This window comes from Leucoraja erinacea, chromosome 9 (genome assembly GCF_028641065.1).
Source record: "Leucoraja erinacea ecotype New England chromosome 9, Leri_hhj_1, whole genome shotgun sequence".
Taxonomy (NCBI): domain Eukaryota; kingdom Metazoa; phylum Chordata; class Chondrichthyes; order Rajiformes; family Rajidae; genus Leucoraja; species Leucoraja erinaceus.
The window spans coordinates 27,243,773-27,267,487 of record NC_073385.1 but is presented as its reverse complement, the minus strand read 5'-3'; the positions used below and the strand labels follow the sequence as shown (position 1 = coordinate 27,267,487).

General features: G+C 46.6%; 1 protein-coding gene across 2 annotated transcripts in view; it reads left to right on the top strand.

Moving 5' to 3' along the window:
- The window catches only part of LOC129700153 (glycogen phosphorylase, liver form-like), a 130,368-nt gene that overhangs the window by 48,201 nt on the left and 58,452 nt on the right, over window positions 1-23,715 (top strand). For both annotated transcript variants that reach the window (XM_055640390.1, XM_055640391.1), the window contains 3 exons: window positions 9,868-10,011; window positions 15,577-15,669; window positions 16,119-16,265. In XM_055640390.1, the coding sequence (XP_055496365.1) occupies window positions 9,868-10,011; window positions 15,577-15,669; window positions 16,119-16,265 (384 nt within the window). The remainder of the gene's footprint in view (window positions 1-9,867; window positions 10,012-15,576; window positions 15,670-16,118; window positions 16,266-23,715) is intronic.

The window sequence follows — 23,715 nt, the reverse complement described above, 5'->3', positions numbered from 1 at the left end:
CGCTGCGACTCTCAGGTCGATTTGTCCTGCCACTTGTGTCTTTCTCGGTCTCTTAGACGCCAAGAGCTCCTTTTGGCAGATTCGGCCCCTCTGGATGAACGATCATGGCTGATCATTCAACTGTATCCCCACCTTCTCAGCACATCCCTTCGGCAGGTTCCATTTGAACTGGCCTCCATATGCCGTTTGGGATCACCCCTGTCCTGGACTTCCCGAGGATTCACTCGGCTAGTGAGGTTTTCCAGCTTGCACTTCCCCATGGAACAGCTGTTTGCTGCATTGAATTTTGTAAGTTTCGCCATCTCATTCTAGTGGATGTCTACAGTCTTTCTGGTGTACTGGGAAGGGACTATGGTCGCTGAGCAAAACGACGCCTGCACCTCCAGACCCAAAGCTGCAACCTCCCTGCTCCTATACCAAAGAAGTGCTTTCTTCGGTTGCCGGGTGCCTACCGGAAGTCACTTACGTTGCTGTCCCACTTTTTCACGGGCCACCGTTTAGTTTAAAGCCAAAATGGACCTCCCCAGAAAACTGCATCTGGCATTTGCCCAGTCACCGAGATGCAGTCTCCGCATCCTCCTCACACCTACACTGACTTAATGTACCCGGCCTTCAATTCCCTCTGATCAGCTGGCTTCCTAGAGCATGGTCAACTGCCATTGTGAAAAGGGTTTAAGCTTCCTTTATACCTGATCCCATCAGCGACCCCCTGAGTGCTCCCCTATGTGGGAGCTGAAATCAAGTCCAGGACTGCATGGGTCTAGGCTATAAGATTCCGCATGATTTACCTTTCGTAAATCCATGCTGACTTTGTCCAATGATTTCACCACTTTCCAAATTTGTGGCTCTGAAGTCCAAGCTCGCACACACACCGACTCTCAAGTTCTTCGATTTGCACAGACCAATTGTCCTCACTTGTGATGCCTCTAAGTTCGGTCTCGGTGCCGCCTGTCTGCAGCTTCATGACGGCCCCTGCTGCAGCTGTCTTCCTTAGTGAAGACGGAACCAAAGTAGTTATTCATGACGGCCTGCAGCTGCCTGTCTCCTACGCTTCTCGCACCATGACCCCTGCCGAGCAACGTTACGCTCAGATCGCGAAGGAGCTACTTGCCGTGGTGTTCGCCTGCTCCAAGTTCAAGGACTACATTCTGGGCAACACTTTCACCATTGAGACTGACCACCAGCCGCTGGTCACTATATTGAACAAGCCTATCCATGTCGCCTCTTCCCGTTTGCAGCGGATGATGCTGCAGCTCCAGCGTTTCACGTTCCAGATTGTGTACCGCAAGGGCAAAGATATGTTTGTGGCCGACACATTATCCCGTGCGCCGCTCCCTTCTGTTGCCCGCCACCCATACGAATCGTGTGACCTGATGGTACTGAACGTTAACATTGTTCCTTCCAAGCAGATGCAGTCCCTGGTCAATCACACTGCTGATGATCCTGCCCTGCAACAACTTGCGGACGTTATCCGCCGTGGCTGGCCTGACTGACGTTCTTCCTTGCCGGCTGGTGCCGTACCCTACTTGCTGTTTCGGGAAGAACTGGTGCTACACGACGGCGTGGTGGTGAAGGATCACAAGGTCGTGGTGCCGGCCGCTCCGCGGGATCACTACTTTCAATCTGCCCACAACGGCCACCCCAGGGTGGAGGCCACTTTGTCCCAGGCCCAAAGCCAATTTTACTGGCCGGGTATGGCTCAAGACATCTGGGACAGGGTCTCCGCTTGCGCTGCCTGCAACAGTCTCCTGCCTCATCAGCAGCGCCAGCCTCTCCTGCAGCAGCCGGCCCCCGAGTTACCGTGGATGTCTGTTTCCACGGACATTTTCGAATGGCGTGGCAAACACTTCCTGGTCCTGGTGGACTCAATTGGTTCGAGGTGGATCAGCTGCCTTCCATCACCGCCACTTTTCGACCTTCGGATCCCCGGTGACCCTCCAATCGGCCAGTTCTCCAGCGCCGAGTTCCGTGCCTTCGCTGCCCGTTGGAACTTTCGCCACATCACTAGCAGCCCTGAATATCCGCAGAGCAACGGCCTTGCTGAACGCGCTGTCCGCCTTTCCTATTCCGACTTCTACCTTACCCTCCTCAACCTCCGCAACATTTCCCATGACCCCGCGCTCGGTTCGTCTGCCCAGCGCCTCATGTCCCGCACCACTGGACCACCTCTCCCTGTCTCGCAACAGTCCCTCAAACCCTCCGTCCAGAACCCTGCCGCTGTCACGGAGCGCATCATCGAGAAGCAAGCCATCCAGAAACGCTCCTTTGACAAGTCAGCCCGGCCGCTTCCTCGCCTGTTCCTGGGCCAGGTGGTTCGGATGCAGTCCCCCTCTGGTCACTACAGGCCGGCCGTTGTAGTTGGTAATGCCGGCTCTCCCCGGTCATATCTCGTCGACTATGAGGGCACCGTCTACCGTCGGTCACGCCAGCACCTGCTGCTCGTCAATGAGCCTCCTCCGCCTCCCGCGGACCCGTTTCAGCTGCCTATCCCTTCCACTTTGCCCCGAAGCTCCTCCTGCCTCTGTCACTCCTCGCATGCCGTGGAAACTGCCCTCCCAGCTCTCTATGCCCCGCACTCACAAGCCTCTTTCCCCTGCCTCACCTGCCAGTGTACCCGTTTCGCCTCGCCGTTCTCCTCCATCTCCAGTGCGTTCCTCGCCCAGCTCTCCCACCTCTGTCCCTGCCTCTGTCCCTTCTGCTCCTGCGGTTGAGGGGGAATGCGGGTTGCGCACCCGCTCTGGGCGGTTGGTCAAGCCGCCTGTCCGTTACGGGGAGCTCGCTTAGCTGTATTATGACACAATTAACTACTCCCGGTGCGGTTTGTTTCCAAGAGGAGGGATGTAGATCAGTGCATGTTCCTTTAACATAGTGACCTCACCACTACTAACCACTCCCCATTGTCTCTCGTATAATTGCAGTGTCCCCACCTCCAGCTCGCTCTAGCTCCAGTGATGACCACGGACAGCTATTGCATAGTATGCATTAGTGCTTATAATAAACTATCAGTAAAATACTTTGTGTAGCAATCAAGTCATTTTACAGCAAGGACTACCTGAAAGAGGAGGTCAATGTTCATACCGCTGGGATGTAAACTACTCAAGCGAAATATGAGGCACCCCCACATCAGTCTGAAGAAGGGTCTTGACCCGAAACGTCACCATTTCCTTTGCTCCATAGATGCTGCCTCACCCGCTGAGTTTTAACCAGCATTTTTGACTACCTTCATTTTTTCCACCATCTGCAGTTCTTTTCTTAAATAGGGGGTGGTAAAGGAAGTGTGTATGTGGGCTGGAGGGATTTGTGAGGGGAGGGGGAGAAGGAGGGATGTGGGGGGGGGTGGAGGCGGGGTGTAGAGGGGAGTGAGGATGTGGGAGGGGGTGGTTTGGGGGAGGGGTGTGTAGAGGGGGGGGGGGGGGTGTGGAGGGATGGGGTGCATGTGTGGGCGGGTGGTATGTGTGAGCGGGGGGGATGTGGGGGGAGGGCGGTGGTAGAGCGGGGGGGGAGGGGCAGTTGTGGGCAGTGGGGTTATGGGCAGGGTGTGTTGTGGAGGAGGTGTTTGTGGGTAGGGGAGGGGTGTGAGGGAGGGGTGTGTTGGGGGGGGGGGGGGGGTGTGTGGGGTGGGGGGGGGTGTGGAGGAGAGGTGTGTGGGTGGGGGCAGTTGCAGTGTGAGGAGAGGGGTGTGTGGGTGGGGGAGGGGGGTGTGGGGAGGAGAGAGGCGTGTGGGTGGGGGAGTTATGTGGGGGGAGGGAGTGTGGGCGGGGATGTGGGGAGTTGTGGGGCGTCGGGGTGTGGGAGGGTGTGGGAGATTGTTAGGGCGGTGGGGGGAGGGAAGGGGGGAAGAGAGCTCTGAGAAAAGAATTGGGAAGAGCCATGGGGTAGAGTGCGGTATTACGGGGAGGGGGGCAGGAGCCAGCGAAGGGGGGCCAGAGGGGAAGGGGTTGGGGGTCGATGGGGACTCACAGCGGGCACTGGTCGCTTCACTGACCACTTCGCTGGTCGTTCCCCGCTGGGAATCTCCGCTTTCCGTTTGGCGACATCAGTGCCAGCTCCGACCACGCTAGCTGTGCTGGGTCGGGCGGGGCCGGGTCGGGCCATCCAGAGCCTCCCGCAGCTGCAGTAAAGGCGCAGGGCGGGCGAGAGAGCACGGGGTGTGTGTGGGCAGGGGGAGGGCTGTGAGAGGTGTGTGGAAGGGAAGGGTATGTGGGAAGGATTGGGGTGTGTGGGGTGGTGGGGAGGGAGGTGGGGGTGGGGGGGGGGGGGGGGGGGGGGAGAGAGCTCGGCGAAAACGACAGGGAAGAACCATGGGGGATGTGCGCTCTTACAGGGGAGGGGGGCAGGAGCCTGCGAGGGGAACCAGAGGGGAAGGGGTTGGGGTTGCGATGAGCACTCACAGCGAGCGCTGGTCGCTTCACTGGCCGCTTCGCTGCTTATTCTCCTCTGCACGGCTCGCGGACTCACTCAATCAATCAGCACGGCTTGTGGACTCAGCCCCGCCTCCGGGGTTTTATTCTCCTCGCCCCACCCGGTGATTAACACATCGGGTGCCGGAAGGGGCGTTAACTTCATGGTGACGACAGGCAAGAAGACCAATCTGCTGATCTAACCATTTTTTAACCCTTCATAACTTTTCTAATATTTCACCGATTGGAACAAAACGTCGTGCACTTGGAGCTGAGGAGAACGGTGAGTAAGGTGGCGAAAAAATCCTAGCCATATAGGTTACCGTTTTTGAGCAAATTTAAAAAACGCAAACCGGAAGTGGACAATATGAGAGTGTTAGTAAAAAAAGATAGATGCTCAGCTAAGTTCAGAGTTTTTCCAGCTTTCGGTTGGGTGTGGTATTGACTGCCTATAAAAGTGGCTGCCCTTTTTCATTCGTACCCATTGTGTGCAAAATTAGAGCACATGGTATTGGGGTAGGGTATTGACATGGATAGAGAACTGGTTAGCAGACAGGAAGCAAAGAGTAGGAATTAACGGGTCCTTTTCAGAATGGCAGGCAGAGACTAGTGGGGTGCCGCAAGGCTCGTAGCTGGGAACCCAGTTATTTACAATATATATTAAGGATTGAATATAGGAGCAAAGAACCCAGTTATTTACAATATATATTAAGAATCGAATATAGGAGCAAAGATGTCCTTCTGCAGTTGTACAGAGCCCTAGTGAGACCACACCTGGAGTATTGTGTGCAGTTTTGGTCCCCTAATTTGAGGAAGGACATTCTTGCTATTGAGGGAGTGCAGCGTAGGTTTACAAGGTTAATTCCTGGGATGGTGGGACTGTCATATGCTGAGAGAATGGAGCAGCTGGGCTTGTACACTCTGGTGTTTAGAAGGATGAGAGGGATCTCATTGAAACATATAAGATTGTTAAAGGTTTGGTCAAGCTAGAAGCAGGAAACATGTTCCTGATGTTGGGGGAGTCCAGAACCAAGTCAAGTCAAGTTTATTCGTCACATACACATACAAGATGTGCAGTGAAATGAAAAGTAAAAGACCAATGGAGAATGCGGGCAACGATCCCGCTACCTCTCAACGATCCCGCTACCTCCCGCTACCAGGGGCCACAGTTTAAGAATAAGGGTAAGCCATTTAGAATGGAGGCGAGGAAACACTTTTTCTCACAGAGTGGTGAGTCTATGGAATTCTCTGCCTCAGGTGGAGGCAGGTTCTCTGGATGCTTTCAAGTGAGAGCTAGATAGGGCTCTTAAAGATAGCTGAGTCAGGGGATATGGGGAGAAGGCAGGAACGGGGTATTGATTGGGGATGATCAGCCATGATCACATTGAATGGCGGTGCTGGCTCGAAGGGCCAAATGGCCTACTCCTGCACCTATTGTCTATTGTCTATAATTTGTATGTTGATTCACAACCAAAGCCTTTGAACCATTAACAAGGTATATTTAGATGTCTACAGCTTAATCCCTTCAAGACAGCACCCATTTGATTGGCTTCTTTTTAAATATTCCTTCCTTCCACAATTAACACATTAACAGTATCTCCCAAAACCCTCACCAAACTCCTTGTAAAGGAGGGGCAACAGGCAGATGGCAACACCTTAATTAGTCCCTCTGCATTTTGACATGGAAATGTATTGCTTTACTTTCATTGTTGCCGTCAAAATCCTGGAATTCGCTATTTAAAAAAAAAAAAAAATGTAATTTTATTTTTATTAGAAGTACAGTAAATTACAATAATACACATCAGATATATCTCATTACATTTGTTGTACCACTTCATTTTTCGAGCTTTAAAAAAGATAGAAATAAAAGAAGTAAGGAAAGTGAGCAAGAATCGTGAAGGTGCAGGAAAGTGTTGGGAAAAGAAAGCTCCTTAGGGAAGAAGTTAGAGTAGGAAATAAGACCCTAGAAAGAAAAGAAAAAAAAAAGGAAAAACAATCGCTCTATTGTAACACAAAACTCGTAAAAAAGGATATACCAACCGTGTTTTAAAAAAAAAATTATTTTATACCCCCCATTACCAGATCCTGGTACCATTTATATTTTAAATTACTATTGCACCTTATGCTTGTAATAGTTCCATAAATGCAGACCACGTCTTTTGGAAGTGGTCTGCTTTGCCTGCTAGGAGGAGCCTCATCTCTTCCAAGTGTAGTGTTTCGTAGGAATTCGCTATTAAATGCACTGTGAGTAAATTTAAAACACAGATCCTCATCTTCGCAAGAGCAATAAATGTTGGATTTACCAATTGCATTTGCATCCAGGAGACAAAAATGTTGACTAATCTTCTGGAATTTTATGAGGATGTGACAAGTGGTTGTAGTGTATCTGGACTTTCAGAAAGCCTATGATAAGGTCCCACACAGGAGATCAGTGGGCAAAATTAGAGCACATGGTATTGGGGGTAGGGTATTGACATGGATAGAGAATTGGTTGGCAGACAGAAAAGAAAGAGTAGGAATAAACGGGTCCCTGTCAGAATGGCGAATAAAGTGCCGCAAAGCTCAGTGCTGTGGCCGCAACTATTTACAATATATATTAATGATTTAGATGATGGGATTAAAAGTAACACTAGCAAATTTGCAGATTACACAAAGCTGAGTGGCAGTGTGTACTGCAAAGAGGATGCTAGGAGGTTGCAGGGTGACTCGGACATGCTGGGTGAGTGGGCAGATGCATGGCAGTTGCAGTATAATGTAGATAAGTGTGAGATTATCCACTTTGGCAGGAAGAACAAGGAGGCAGTTTATTATCTCAATGGTGTTAGATTAGGAAAAAGGGAAATACAATGAGACCTGTGTGTCCTTGAACACCAGTCACTGAAAGTAAACAGCAGGCAGTGAAGAAAGCCCTCATAATGAGAGGATTTGAGTATAGAAGTAAAGAGGTCCTCCTGCAGTTGTACAGGGCCCTGGTGAGACCACATCTGGAGTATTGTGTGCAGTTTTGGTCTCCTAAATTGAGGAAGGACATCCTTGCTAGTGAGGCAGTGCAGCGTAGGTTCACGAGGTTAATCCCCGGGATGGCGGGACTGTCATATGAGGAAAGATATGAAAGATTGGGCTTGTATTCACTGGAATTTAGAAGGATGAGAGTGGATCTAATAGAAATGTATAAAATTATAAAAGGGGACTGGACAAGCTAGATGCAGGAAAAATGTTCCCAATGTTGAAATGCCGTTTCTGCAGGACCCCAGGAGTCTCCCAGAACCAAGATGGCTCCCGCGGCCATTAAAGCCACGCGGGTGGTCTTAGAATAAAGTCCCGCGGCCGTTCCAAGCCGGGGGGGGGGGGGGGCAGCTTTCGAAAACTGAGAGTCGCCGTTGAGAAAAAAACGGTCTTTTTACCCAGAGAGTTGTGAATTTGTGGAATTCTCTGCCACAGAAGGCAGTAGAGGCCATTTCACTGGATGAATTTAAAAGAGAGTTAGATAGAGCTCTAGGGCGTAGCAGAATCGAGGGATATGGGGAGAAGGCAGGCATGGGTTACTGATTGTGGATGATCAGCCATGATCACAATGAATGTCGGTGCAGGCTCAAAGGGCCAAATGGCCTCCTCCTGCACCTATTTTCTACGTTATCTATGTCTATATTTTCTAATCAACTTACTGAGGACTTTATTGGTTAGGCAGCAAGGCAGAGCTTGATGCATGTACTTTCTTTATTTCCTAACACTAAAACTCCCTAAGTAAAGGGAAACCATTGTGTTTGATCCCATTGGCCAATGGGTCAATGGTTATTTGGAAATTTCAGCTATTTATTGTACACTAGACCCAGTGGGACCAGTTGGGGGGGGGGGGGGGGGGGGGGGGGGGGGGGGGGGCGTTTTGCGGCGTAACACACACACAAACCACCCCACACACACACACACACACACACACACACACACACACACACACACACACACACACACACACACACACACACACACGCACACACCCTAACCACCCCCTTGATATTATATTAATATTATTCATTTGCTCCTTTTTGAGAGGGGGAGAGGGCAGGGGGAGAGAGGAGAAGGAGAGGGGGCTGGGGGGAGAGGGGGCAGGGGGAGAGGGACAGAGGGCAGTGGAGAGGGCAGAGGGAGATGGACAGAGGGCGGTTGGACGTCAACCAGAGACCCGAGGACCGAGAGCTCGGCGGCTCCAGTACAGGGCCCGACTCGCTCGTTCTTTCTGCGTCTTTTGAATAACTGCATGACATTTCCAGATAAGTAGATTTTGGACTCCACGAGACAAATGTCTACAGGAATATGTAAAAATGTTATCGTTACCATGTCTTTTTCTTTGCAAAAATGTGATCACACACACACACACACACACACACACACACACACACACACACACACACACACACACACACACACACACACACACACACACACACACACACACACACACACACACACACACACACACACATCTCCACATACAAGATCAGACTTTTAATAGTTACATGTTGGAACAATACTGCTTAAATCATACAAGATTGACTCAGTCACTGCTCTTGATTTTAATCACATGACGGACAAGAAATGTTAAGGAAAAAGATGCATGAAACTGGGAATAGGAAAGCTGGAGAATGAGTGTCACATCCCTTCTTTCTCCTTTTATACACTGTTATTTATTGGCATACTTCCACACATAACCACCAAATGACAAAACAACTCTAATTTCCTATTATGTACCTCCCCTATTCAAGCTGCATGTTAATAATTAAAAAATCAAAACATTGGAAGTCTGAGAAGAGTAGAAAATGTTGTAAACATCCTGCACATTAGGCAGCATCGGTGGAAAGAGAAGCATTTTGGTCAAAGGTTCTGGTGAAGGTCCTTTTTCCATAGATGCTGATTTAATCTTTTGCTCTATTTTTCCCTTAGTTGACTTGATTAGTGGATTTTAACTCATTGTTGGTAATGACAAACATGGTTGTGAAAATGCAAACTGAATTGTACTTACCATGTCAAGCTCCAGTCCTGTGTTCTCTTTTGCAGCACCTTTCTCAGTACTTAATTGTTGAAATGCTCATTGCAGTTTTTATCCTCTGTCTCTCTTGTCTATGTGACTTAATTACAGCTCCTCATTCTGCTTTATCGTACAGTAATGTTGGAGAGGTGTGGGACAGGGCATTGATATTCTAAAGATATTAAGTCTATAACTTACCGAGTTCTCATTGTGCAAACTAATCCTTCATTTATAAGTAGGAAGGAACTGCAGATGCTGGTTTAAACTGAAGATAGATACAAAAAGCTTGGAAGCAGTGGAACAGGCAGCATTTATAAGGGCAGTGAAGGGAAATATAGGTTAATGATTTCAAAGACTTTGAAATGTTGCTGAAAGTGGTGACTATGGATTAGATGCATGTTTCATTTTATTCAAATGAGCCTTTGAACCTGTTTTTGTTTTTAGTTTTTTGAGGGTAAAGAGTTGAGACTAAAGCAGGAGTATTTTGTTGTGGCTGCCTCTCTCCATGATATTGTTCGTCGTTTCAAGGCTTCGAAGTTTGGTTGTCAAGATAATATTCGGATTTGTTATGACACATTCGCTGACAAGGTAAGTTTTTGGTAACTCAGAAAACAACTGTTTATTGTTCAGATAGAAACCAGTTAATGGAATGAATTACAGGCATGTACAGCACATAAATAGGCCCCTTTAACCAATATGTCCATGTCGAGTGCCAATGTAATTAATATTATTCCTTTCAAATTGATCAGATGCAATGTAAAGTGAAAATAGTTGAGGCTAATTCATTTCTAAGTGAGCACATTTTCAAAGCACAGAAGCATATGTAATACACTGGTGTCATGTGTCAAATTGGATGACTCCAAGTGTCAGATTTATAATTCTACATTAGCCTAATGGACCATTTCAAACATTGCTAGTGTCATTTAAGGTACGGTATCTCAAATTTATTTGGTTCCAGTTGACATGCATGTTACCCCAACCTCAAATAAACTTTTGTTTATTTTCTCCATTTGGAAGAGTAGCCACTATTATGGGATTAGCCCCCATTAAGTACAGAAAGTACTAGGAATCCTGTGCTAGTGTCAAGATATAAAGAACGTTACTGCTTTGCCTTATGTGAATATTGCATCTTGATTGGGGACCAGATAGGAACTTAAAAAAAAAAGATTTTCAACCCTGTATTTAGTCTGACTGCACCCAATCAAGAGAGGTTCAGTTCCATGGATATTTACATACTGTAGCTTTGGTTTGTGCCTCCAATGAGGATTGAGTTGACCTGAAATGGCATCCAATGGCTGGCTGCACAGACAAATAACCGCAGAGCAGTGAGGCACAATCTTGACACGACCCTCAAACCTTTTCAAGCAGACGATCAGTTTCCCTGACATGTCTGAACACCAGTGTCCCAAGAAGCTATGTTATGACAGATGATGGCTGGCAGCTGCAATCTCATCACTTGAGGACCTACTGCGTGCTAAGCTTGGTAACTACACCTGACCAGCAGGTGTCAAATTTTACCATGTCTCCAAGCCGTTTCAATCTGATGGATGCATTTTGTTGCATGACTAAGAGGGAAAGGTCTACTGTATGTAGGCAGTGCATTTGGTGAAAAGTGAGAGGGTGTGGCAATGGATAAATGGGGATTTGAGGAGATGTGTAGAAAGGCAAGATGGGATGTACTGACAGGGTGAGTGGAAGTATGTTTAATGTTGGGCTTTGCTGTAAATTACATTGTTCATCACTTATTCAGTATTCATTGCTTGTAAAGGTGGTACTGAGCCATCTTCTTGAGCCACTAGTTTCGACATGAAGGTTCTCCAACAGTGCTGTTTGGTGAGAGTACTGGATCGGTTTCAATCAATCATATTCTTCATGGTAGTTGTGTTGTTGCATAATGTTCAACGGAGCATGTATCTGTGCAGTGATATATGGAGAAGAGCTGCTACAAATTATGGGACACCTGGCAACATGGATAGAAAATTGATGGTTTTAAAAAATGAAGTTGAGTTACAGAAACCAATAGATCAATGAAACAGTGAGAACCATTCAAGTCAAATCTCCTTGTCACTCTGTTGTTGGAATTGCTTTGTTTTTTTGTTAATTATCAAAACAGGTTATGGGTAACACCTTAGCACCAAATATCTGAGAGTAAATGCAGAAATTATTGTTGCATACTGGATAAAATTGTAAGATGTGCATCTCAATTCAATTCAATTCAACTTTAATGTCATCGCACAAATACAAGTATGAGTACAACGAAATGCAGTTTTGCGTCAGTCCGTAGTAGTTGTGCACAAAGAAATAAAAAAAATAGAAAGAGAGAAGATACAGAATAATCAAAAAATATAGAATAATTAAACAATGGGGACGGAGGGACCGGGGAAATCTATCGGCGGGACTCCGAATTCAGCAATGTGATTGTATTGTTGTAGAAGCTGTTTCTCATCCTACTAGTACGTGACCTGAGGCTCCTGTACCGCCTCCCTGATGGGAGGAGGGCAAACAGTCCATGGTTGGGGTGTGAGGGGTCTTTGATGATCTTCCCAGCCCGTCTCAGACACCGTTTTCGGTGGAGGGCATCCATGGGCTGGAGCGGGGCACCGATGATGTGCTGCGCGGTTTTCACCAGCCGTTGTAGTGCCTTCCTGTCCGCAGCAGTGCAGCTGCTGTACCATACCGTGAAGCAGGTGGTCAGGATACTCTCTATGGTACAGCGGTAAAGGTTGGTCAGGATCCGGGGGGACAGGTGGGCTTTCTTGAGCCCCCTCAGGAAGTAAAGGCGCTGCTGTGCCTTTTTGATCAGCTTGGAGGTGTTGAGGGACCAGGACAAATCCTCCTAGATATGTACTCCGAGGAATTTATAGCTGGAGACGCTCTCCACCTCAGTCCCGTTTATATGGATGGGGGTATGACTGCCTCCTCTGGTCTGCCTGAAGTCAACAATAATCCTAGGTCTGACAGTTTGTAGATGTCTAATATGCAAAAGTAAACTGCCATTCCTCCCATTTTATCCTTTAGAACAGCACTGGAGAAGTAAATTAAATAGACAAGAGACATTCTGGGTCACATACTGACTTGTGCAAATGGATCCACTGCCTAGGTCTAATACCTTTCCCATTGAACATTTTAAGTCAGAAAATTGATTGGAAGTCAATTAATTTTTTCTTCCATTACTAAAACCTTTCCAATGCTAAAAATCTTTGAGAAATGATTAATTACATTCATTTATGTTGTGATCAACATTTGTTGGGTAACAGTACAGACGGTATTCTTAAACTTTTCATCTCCTGTAAATATCAACATTTTGTTTTTTGGTACCATATAACAGTGCTAATTGCTTACAGGTAGCTTGTGCTGTTGCTTAGGAAAGGTGATCATATCAAGTACCGTAGAGGAAGTTGGGTGTAGTAAGAAGATCCTTAAAATCTAAATGGAGAAAGAAACATTGGGTTATTGTTTGAAAACTGGAAGCTTTTGAAGCAGATCAGGATCTGGAAAAGAGGATCAAATACAAATAATTTTGTTTTTGGGCAGAAGGCAGAAGGTGATAATATAACAAGAAATGGTGTGGGTCAGAAATAAGTGAAGATTACACGAACAAAATGCCTTCCAAAACACAAAATTCAACAGGTACTGGTAGAATATTTCATGTCAGATTTCCAGCATTGCCATATTTTGCAACTGTAGGTGTCCGTAGAAATAATTGAAGTAGTAGAATGGGAGGAAAGCATGGAAAATCTGGGTAATGTGATGAAAGACAAGTAAGTGTCTTTCTTGTGGCTCAACTAGTGGCTCAAGAAGATGGCTCAGTACCACCTTTACAAGCAATGAATACTGAATGCAGTGATGAACAATGTAATTTACAGCAAAGCCCAACATTAAACATACTTCCACTCACCCTGTCAGTGCAACGAGAGAGCAGGCTATTCTAGACTGGGTATTGAGTAATGAGGAAGGGTTTAGTTAGCAGTTTTGTTGTACATGGCCCCTTGGGCAAGAGTGACCATAATATGGTTGAGTTCTTCATTAGGATGGAGAGTGACATTGTTAATTCAGAAACAAGGGTCCTGAACTTAAAGAAAGGTAACTTTGAGGGTATGAGACGTGAATTGGCCAAGATTGATTGGCAATTGATTCTTAAAGGGTTGACGGTGGATATGCAATGGAAGGCATTTAAAGACTGCATGGATGAACTACAACAATTGTTCATCCCAGTTTGGTAAAATAATAAATCAGGGAAGGTAGTGCATCCGTGGATAACAAGGGAAATCAAGGATAGTATCAAAACAAAAGATGAAGCGTACAAATTAGCCAGAAAAAGCAGCCTACCAGAGGACTGGGAGAAATTCAGAGTCCAGCAGAGGAGGACAAAGGGCTTAGTTAGGAAAGGGAAAATAGATTATGAAAGAAAACTGGCAGGGAACATAAAAACTGACTGCAAAGGTTTTTATAGATATGTGAAGAGAAAGAGATTAGTTAAAACAAATGTCCCTTGCAGTCAGAAACAGGTGAATTGATCATGGAGAACAAGGACATGGCAGACCAATTGAATAACTACTTTGGTTCCGTCTTCACTAAGGAAGACATAAATAATCTGCCGGAAATAGCAGGGGACCGCGGGTCAAATGAGATAGAGGAACTGAATGAAATGCAGGTTAGCCGAGAATTGGTGTTAGGTAAATTGAATGGATGAAAGGCCGATAAATCCCCAGGGCCGGATAGGCTGCATCCCAGAGTACTTAAGGAAGTAGCCCCAGAAATAGTGGATGCATTAGTAATAATTTTTCAAAACTCTTTAGATTCTGGAGTAGTTCCTGAGGATTGGAGGGTAGCTAATGTAATCCCACTTTTTAAAAAGGGAGGGAGAGAGAAAACGGGGAATTACAGACCAGTTAGATTAACATCGGTAGTGGGGAAACTGCTAGAGTCAGTTATTAAAGATGGGATAACAGCACATTTGGAAAGTGGTGAAATCATTGGACAAAGAGAGCACGGATTTACGAAAGGTAAATCATTTCTGACGAATCTTATAGAATTTTTCGAGGATGTAACTAGTAGAGTGGATAAGGGAGAACCAGTGGATGTGCTATATCTGGGCTTTCAGAAGGCTTTCGACAAGGTCCCACATAAGAGATTAGTATACAAACTTAAAGCACACGGTATTGGAGGTTCAGTATTGATGTGGATAGAGAACTGGCTGGCAGACAGGAAGCAAAGAGTAGGAGTAAACGGGATCGAAGCGCAAATTCGCGACCTTGCGGATATGAGCCGAGCACTCTACCACTGAGCCAGCCGTTAAAATCTATGCTAAAAATCTTCCATTCTGAAAGCCGAAAAATTCCGAATTACGAAAAGTGTCTGGTCCCAAGGCTTTCGGATAAAAGGTTGTGCACCTGTATTGTTATTCCTGTTGCAACAGAAACATATATAAAGAATGTTACAATGACACGAATATATTGCTAATCCCTATGGTTTGTCTGCCCTGCAGTTTTGTTCTCAGTTTGCTATCCTGAGTTCTTAAACTATTAATTTATCTGCAAGTCTTACTGTGAAAAAGATTCTCAAACAATGACAATTAGGTGGGACGTCCTCGATGGACACATGGTCCATTGGCGATATTGAGACCACCTTTTTTACTCACCTTATGTCCCCTCTGTCAAGCTTCCGGGTTTACCGTTCGCAGGAGTTCCCACGGTACCCGCAAGAGTCATTACGGATATCGCACTGGCATCTGCGTTCATACAATGTTGCAACGCTCACCACAAAGTGCTCAAGTCACTCTTGGAGATATTCAAAAATGTTTGAATTTTCTCCCGACCGTACAAAGTTCCACGACTTCCTGCCGTTAGCGCCACAGAGGTCCTCGGTGGTCCACGAATGCCGTACTGTTATCGCAGGAGGTTCCCACGATGTTAAACTCTTGTTAAGTCTTGGGTCAGGTCGCACCGTGAGAAAGCCCCATTACGCTTAATGTTGCCAGAAAAGACACAGTATTTTGTTGGAGTGAGGTACTATTCCTAAGCCATAATTAATCTTTCTGAATTGATTTGACACACATTGTATACGGACAACAAAACTTTTGTCTTTGCAGGATGTGACTAGGTAGCAAACAATTTAATGTTATATTTATGATTTCCTTTATATTATTTGTAGGTGGCAATCCAGCTGAATGATACCCATCCTGCCTTGGCGATTCCTGAGTTAATGAGGATTCTAGTGGACCTTGAGAATCTTCATTGGGATCAGGTTAGACTGTGCAAACAGACAGGGTCACATTGAAGGTTAATAGTTCCAAAACGCAAGACCAGTGGTCATAAAGGAACTTTAAGCAATGTGTTAAAATCAGTTTGTTTCTAACAAGAGCATTTCTATAGTTATACCAGTTCTTTGATGGCTTACTTGGTAGTGAGAATATGAGTCTTATCTTAACCAGGTTACTTTAATTGGACTCAGTGCCTCAGGCTAAAAAAGATGAGGGTCTCAGCACTCGACTCAATCTAGTTCCTTCGCATAATAATATCTGTGATTTGACCCTTTTAGTAGCCGAGAATGAAAATGACAAGATGATAATTGGTTCAAATTGGGAGGAAAAGATATGGTGAAAAAACGTTGAATGTTGTAACTCTTGCTATGCAGTATGAATTCATGGATTAAGATGTGAAATCAATATAGCAAACATTTTTTTCATTTTTCAGGCTTGGACTATTACCAAGAATACATTTGCATACACCAATCACACAGTTTTGCCTGAGGCCCTTGAACGGTGGCCTGTGCAGCTCATTGAGAAACTCTTGCCCAGACATTTGGAGATTATTTACGAGATTAACCAAAGGCATCTAGAGGTATGATTCTACAAACATGCTACAAGTTTTCCACTCATCTGGTCAGGGAAATTGGTGAATAATGCAGCGTAATGGATAGCACAGTATGATTCATTAAATCACTGATGCTGGAAACTTTGCCCTTATATTCTGGCAATGATATATGGCAGTAATGTAAATTAAACATCTTTCCACTGCTTGACATGCTGTTTACTCCCAATATTTTCTAGGTCCGGTTGTCGTGTTGTGATTTTTCTTTGATATGGGGCTTGATTGGAAATTGCATGCTCATGGTTGAAGGCAGTGGTGAACTATCATCTTAATCTTCAATCCTTTGTGTATATTAGGTCTCCAGATTTTAGCTTGGGACGGAATCAGGATTTTAGCTCAATATTTTTGATGAAAGAACTAAATACAGAAAATGCTGGAGATATTCGGCACCATCCATCAGCATCTGTAGAGAGAGAAACGTTTTCACTCGATTTTTCAGACAAAAATGAAACATTAACTTCGATTCTCTTTCCACGGATTATTTTCTGATTTGCTGAACATCTGCACCATCTGTTGGGATTTCAGATTTTCAGTATTTGCAATATGCAAGGTTTTTGTTGCTGTTAACGTACAGCAACATAAATGTATGATCTGCAGCCAGATTCCTACCTCAGTGGTAGAGAAACAGGGTTGAGAAATGCTCTTGATTCACATCAAAAGCAAGGACCAATTGTTATTTAAAAGTCATATTAGTTGTTGGTTCGACAGGTACATCGTGCTTTCTACATTTTGCTCTAAAGTTGGAGTCAATACCTCCTTGGAAAGGTATTGACTAATGCTTCTGTGCTAGCTTGTTGTTCCCAGATTTATTTTCACTTCCCTTGCAGTATGTCTGAGAGAGTGAACAGTGGGCACACACAAGCTGCTAGACAAGGGAGATGGAAGAACAAGTGAAGGTGTTTCAATAGTAGGTCTTATCTGCCCAGGGTATTCTTGGAGCAATTCTCCCAACTGGATCTGAGCACAGAATGATGTCTGACCTCAAAACATTAGCAAGGCCATCTATCTATATACTTTTAAAACTCCCTGTGTGTGGGTGTATGTCATTTTGATTTTACTTCGGAGTCACATGAGTGACTACGTGAAGAACCCGCTCAGCACGCATGCGCGGCATTACGTTTCAGCAGGCAACAGCGGCAGGCGGGAGTTAGGCACTCCCGCTACAACCCTGAAAGGAAGCTTTAGGTAAGTCTTACCTTCAGGTTAACAGCGACTGTTTGTTGCTCCAGGTGGAGCAAAGCAGCAGACGAAAGCGGCCCCCGTTGGACTACGGGTACGGAGTGTTCCGTTTCACGGAAGGGGGAGAACGCCACCAGGACCGCACACGCTGCGGTCCACGGACAGGGAGCTGCGCCGGTGCCAGTCCAGACGCCAGCGGCCCCCGTTGGACTCCGGGTAAGGAGTGTTCCGTTTCACGGAAGGGGGAGAGCACCACCAGGACCGCACACGCTGCGGTCCACGGACAGGGAGCTGCACTGGTGGCAGTCCGGACACAAGCGGCCCCCGTTGGACTCCGGGGAAGGAGTGTTCCGTTCGCGGAAGGGGGAAAGACGCCACCAGGGTGGTCCACAGACAGGGAGCTGTGCCGGGTTCCAGTCCAGAGAACAGCGGGAGTCAGGCGCTCCCGCTACAGTTAAAAAACGGATCATCAGGTAAGTCTACTCTGAGCTCGGTTTAACTGGCAAAGGAGAGTTCTTTGCTTGTTCCAACAGCCAAGAAAAAAGAACAGAACAAGACTCTCCAAGAAACCTGTCCCCAGCTCAGCTCCAGCAGACAGGCGTCTCATCAGTGGGGGACAGAGGGCGGTAAGACCGCCAACCCGGCGCTCCGCCATCCCCGACACCGAGCCGAGCCCAGTTCCACTAGTGCCTGAGCAGCGGACTGGATGTCAAGACATCCGGCCGGTGGTATCCGATTCATCGGACGGGGATGTCTCACCGCCCGCTTAGGGCAGAGACAGCCGCCTGAGCCGCATGGAGCGGCTCGTGGAGCATAAGCTCCAGCGAGTCTTGCTTTATGGGGGGCAGTTTCGCAGAGGGAGTTCAGGCGCTCCCTCCACAGTGCCTCATGCACTGGCCATTGCTTCTTCCTCATATAAGGACAGCTTTGGCGACCAGGGCTGGGCTGGTCAAGAAGAAGGGGCACTGGCTGAACAACATCGGGAGTTTGTTTTGAGGTACAGGAACAGGAAGAGCTGCTGGGTGTGGCCGCTACGTGGTTTCACCACGAGCGAGATGGCTTCAGTCTTAACTGATGGCCAGCCTACTACCTGTCTTTTCCAAAAAACCTCTCCAAGTCAGGTAGCCATGAGGCGTTGGTTTTATCACGCCACCCCTAAATTGCATTTACTCAAAGTGCCCGCCATTATTGGGGGGTACATTGAGCAGCGCATTTAACCTAAATATTTAAAAAATGCATTTGATACCCTGACATCGGCTATCATGTTCACCTGCTCATTCCAGAAGGGCAGGGTAGTATGGCAAAACACCTGACCCTACTGTTCAACGGTATACCCCATAACTTCTTGTGAAGTCACAAACCTGCCCTCAATCTATGAAATTAACAGGACTATGAGAACGCCGACCTCACAAGCACAGACCCTGCTACCTGGCACTTACCAAACCAGTCCTGAAAAAACTGGACGAAGTGTTCAAACTATTCGGCACAAGAGGGCAGAGTCTGGAATGAGCACCACACAGAAGACCAGACAGCAGTACCTCTCCGCGTCCACCAGGGGCGTCTACCTCATGGTACTGGTGAAAGCTCGGGGCCTGCATGCCAAACCCGTAGCATTTTAGGCCACGGCCCAGAGCAGGCCCCAGGGAAAATGTGCCACCCCCCAACAAACATCGTCCCTACAAGAACAAGGAACCAGAAACCGAAGAAAACAACAATGAAGACAGATAAGTATGGTTCCTATCATCACATAAAGGTGAAGCGTTGTACTAACAAGGGGTGGGTGAATCACGCCTGGTTAGGAAGCTATCACTCTTGGTAGTTATATACCAAAAATAAATACAAGGGGAATAGAATTAATATCTTGCCACCAATTCAGCAAGTACCCCAAGGGGTCTACCCTCCCACGACGGTGAATGTCGCAACATCATTGATAAACCACGAGTATTTCACCAGGTATACCCATTCTTGTATTCTTGTATTCAAATTTTATTGTCATTGCCTCACTTTGAGACAACGAAATAAATTTCCCGTACAGCAGTATCGTTAAAAAAAAATCACAAGAAAAATAATAAAAAATAAATAATAAATAAATAATAAAACATATTAAAAATAAAATTGAAATTGAGTTAAAAATTTGACAAAAGCACAAACACAGAAAGTCCACAACACAACATAACATAAATGGCACCCAGGTGAGGAAGGCACCATAGTCCAGCCAGCCTCCCCTCCGTGTCCATCCGTGGTCGGGGCCTTCCGAGCACCCGCAGTCGCCGCCCCGGGTGGCCCGATGTTCAGGCCCTCACGCCGGGCTGGTGGAACGCTGACGCCGAACCCCGACGGTGAGCAGCCTCCTCCTCAGCGGCCCGGACCTTCTGCTCAGCCGCCTCCCGCTGCCAGAGTCTGCAGCTCCTAAGTCCACAGGTCGAGCTGGGCAGAGTCACAGGACCCCGCGTTGTAGTCAGCGCCGCCCGCGTTGGGAGCTCTGCAAACCGCAGCTCCATGATGTTGGTGCAGCAGGTCCAGCACTCCGGGCTCCAGACGGCGACCCCCGGTAAGGCATCGCCAGCCCCGCGATGTTTCAGCGCTGTCCCGCCGCTGCTGGAGCTCCGGTCGATCCCGGCAGGAAAGGCCGCGCCAATCCAGGCAGGTAGGCCGCTGTGGGGGGGGAGGACGCGACTCGAATAATAGTCGCGTCCTCACCAGGAAGCGGCTGAAGTACGGTATCCCCCGCACCGTGCCCTCTTCCCCCACATAAAAAACACAAAAAAACACAAAAAAATACACTTTTAACATAACTAAATAAACAAAAAAACAAAAAGATACCGGGCTGTAGGTGGAGGCTGCTGGCACCAGCGCCACCGGAAGTACAAGAGATGGGATTTATGGCATTCATGGGATTTGTAACTACTACCATGGATCCAAGGATACTTTATGGTAGACATCGACCTTGAAGATGCATACTATTCAGTACCTTCTCATATAATTTTCGGATATACCGCAATTACCTGGATGGAGTAACCATGATGAGCATTGCGGCATTTAAGTCAAAGCTATCCAGAATCAACCAGCCCTGACACTTAAGAAACATCCGTCATGGCATGTCTATATATTAACGACAGACTATCCTTGGATACAGCTTTAGCTACTAACATATTTAGCGGGCACTGCCATATATCCAGATATTTACGTTGACCATCCACAACTTTGTCACCTGGTATTCATTAAGACTATCAGTTATGGTAACATTAACCACCAATCAACTACGTGGCAAAGTAATTGGGATAGTAGCAGCATTACCAGCTACTGAACATTGTACCTTTCCTATGAGCTGAGATACTAGTTTTCAAAACTATCTCCATACCTGTAATATGGGGGCAAATGGACTAATCTGGAGTGGTATCCTGTTTTGAGTAACATCTTATGTGTCCTGATGTGTTACTGAGCTTGTAATACTTAGTGCCAATGTGAATTGACTTAAACGTGTTATATATTAACTTACTTAATTCTAGTGAAGCATTGCTCAGTAATCCACCAAATTTGCATGTTCGTTTATAAGTTAACAACATCACAGTGGTGGCATATGGTTACCAATTGTTAATAAATTGTCACCTAATTTCGATGTTCTCCGCCCAAGTGGTTTGGTATATTCAGATTCAGATTCTGAATCTGAATATACCAAACCACTTGGGCGGAGAACATCGAAATTAGGTGACAATTTATTAACAATTGGTAACCGTATGTCGTCAAGCATGTTTGACCATCAGTAACTCACCTATCAGGTGAGCTAAATACTGTAAACATACATTTAAACCCAAAATATTTGCTGAAATTACTAAGCAATATGGACACCAGATATCGATTCCTTATATCCAATTAAATCACCACGTACTAACTTACGTCACATGAAACCAATCTCAAGGCAGCGGCAATGGAGACATTCCCGCGTATTGAGGGGTAGGTGGAATCTAATCTCTATGTTCTCCTTTCCTTCTACCTCTTCAATAGGTACTACGGCTTCATCAGTCGGGTACTACGCAAATTACAGTGGACCAAGTCCACAGGCATGGTTCCCAGTGATCCTCGGCATGGTCATTAAAAGAATTGGGAAGACCACTGCTGTGCTTGGATCAGCAGCACTATCAACCCGATGACAGCATTCCGTCGCATATCCTAGGGAACATACCTGAGGAGCATCAAGAAATGGGACACTGTTTTTCCAAAACAGGAATTACACATTCAACTACAACAAAAAACTGTACTGGAGCTCCTGGCAGGTCTTCACCACAATGAAGGAAATGTTCTGTCAGCCTACTCAACTTGGGTACCGCTCACTGGTGATCAGATACAGGAGAGGTATATCAATCCATTCCCCAGAAATAGGTACACCCAAATTGGGATGTCAGTGAAATCCTGACATACCTTAGGGGATGATCACCAGCCAGGTCACTCACCCTGGAACAGCCTACCCTGAAGATGGACATGCTGGTGGCCTTACCTCAACACAAAGAGCCAGTTCTCCCATCTACTGCGATTGGACAACATGGTTATAACACCAGACAGTGTCACATTCCCATTCAAGGGTTGGCCAAACAGAACAGACCAGGAACATCAGGTCCAGTCATGAAATTCTGGGTATACCCACCTGAACCACGTTTTATGTGTCATGACCCACTTAGAGATCTACATCGACACAATAAGGAATACCGAGGGAGAGGAAAAAGCCTTATGGGTCAGCCACAATAAACCTCTTGGTCGGGTGACGAGCTAAACTATCTCTAGTGGCCCAAGCAGGTACTGGGAGTTGCTGGAGAAAACACTAACGTGTATAAATCTTATTCCACCAGGACAGCTTCCACGTCAGTAACTAAGAGGATGGATGAGCCTATGGACCACATCCTGGCTACTGCAGGGTGGTCTAGGGAGTATACGTTCCAAGCTTTTATAACAAACCACTGACAGAGCCTGTAACGTTTGCAGAAAAATAATCTGCAAAAAATATATAATTTAAGCCCGGGGGAGCAATTGGTCTTGTTGTTGTTAATAACACCATTATTGTTTTTACAAACAGATTCATGGTTGATTACGATAACATACTTCCTCCCTCGAATGACTTCGGCAGCGAGTGAAGTATGAACTGTTACACGGTTTGAAATCACAGAGCTTTGAAGTCTTCACGTAGTCACTCACGTGACTCCGAAGTAAAATAGTAAGATTAAACGAGAACTTACCAGTTTGAAGTTTGATCTGTATTTTATGAGGAGTTACGATGAGGGATTACGTGCCCTCGGCTCCCACCCTCAATACTATGGATCAAACTGATAAACTGATGTCTCCTTGTCTTACTATGTTTATTTCAATAACTGTGTCTATCTGTGATTCCACACCGCTGCTTTGAAGTATGCCGCGCATGCGTGCTGAGCGGGTTCTTCACGTAATCCCTCATCGTAACTCCTCATAAAATACAGATCAAACTTCAAACTGGTAAGTTCTCATTTAATCTTACTATTTTGCCTTTGATTTTGCCTTTGATTCGTTACTCCGCGAAAACCAGACGCAAAAACGCCGAGATTTTTACCATTTCGCTAGTGATTTTACTTTTACAATCGCATATCCACTCCTCATTAAATTTAGTCAAATTTACACATTTTTATTAAAATCCTTCACCCCCCCTCCCCCATCACTAATTTTTTCGCCTCCCGCTGCCCACCTTCTAATCGCGTGCCCCGCGCGAATGCCTGCTGTCGCCCGGCTCTTCTCCCCCCCCCCCCCCCACCCCGGCCCGGCTCTGTCACGCTGGCGGAAGCCACAGATCGGCTGGTCCCCCCGCTGCTTTTCGCCGTCCTCGCTGGCAGCCCGCAAGCTCACACGGGATCACGCTTACCCCCCCCCCCCCCCCCACCCCCCTCCCCGTACTCGGGGTCTGAAGCGGCGAGGATGCGAGGCCATGGAGCTGAGGCTCACTTTGAGGCCGACGGCTGCTGGGCGGCCCTACCCTTCTCCTCCCTCCTTCTTATTATAATATCAATGGGGGTCGTTAGTGTGTGAGGGGTGGTTAGAGTGTGTGCGTATGTGAGAGCTTGGTTAGTGTGTGTGTAACGCCTCAGGCCGCCCCCTCCCCTCACAACCGCCCCTTGCGGGAACAGACTCAACGCGTCTGCACTTGGTCTAATATACTTTTATATATTAAAACTGTGTGTGTGTGTTTCTGCCTGACTTGTGGGTGCCAGCCTTTGATTCATTG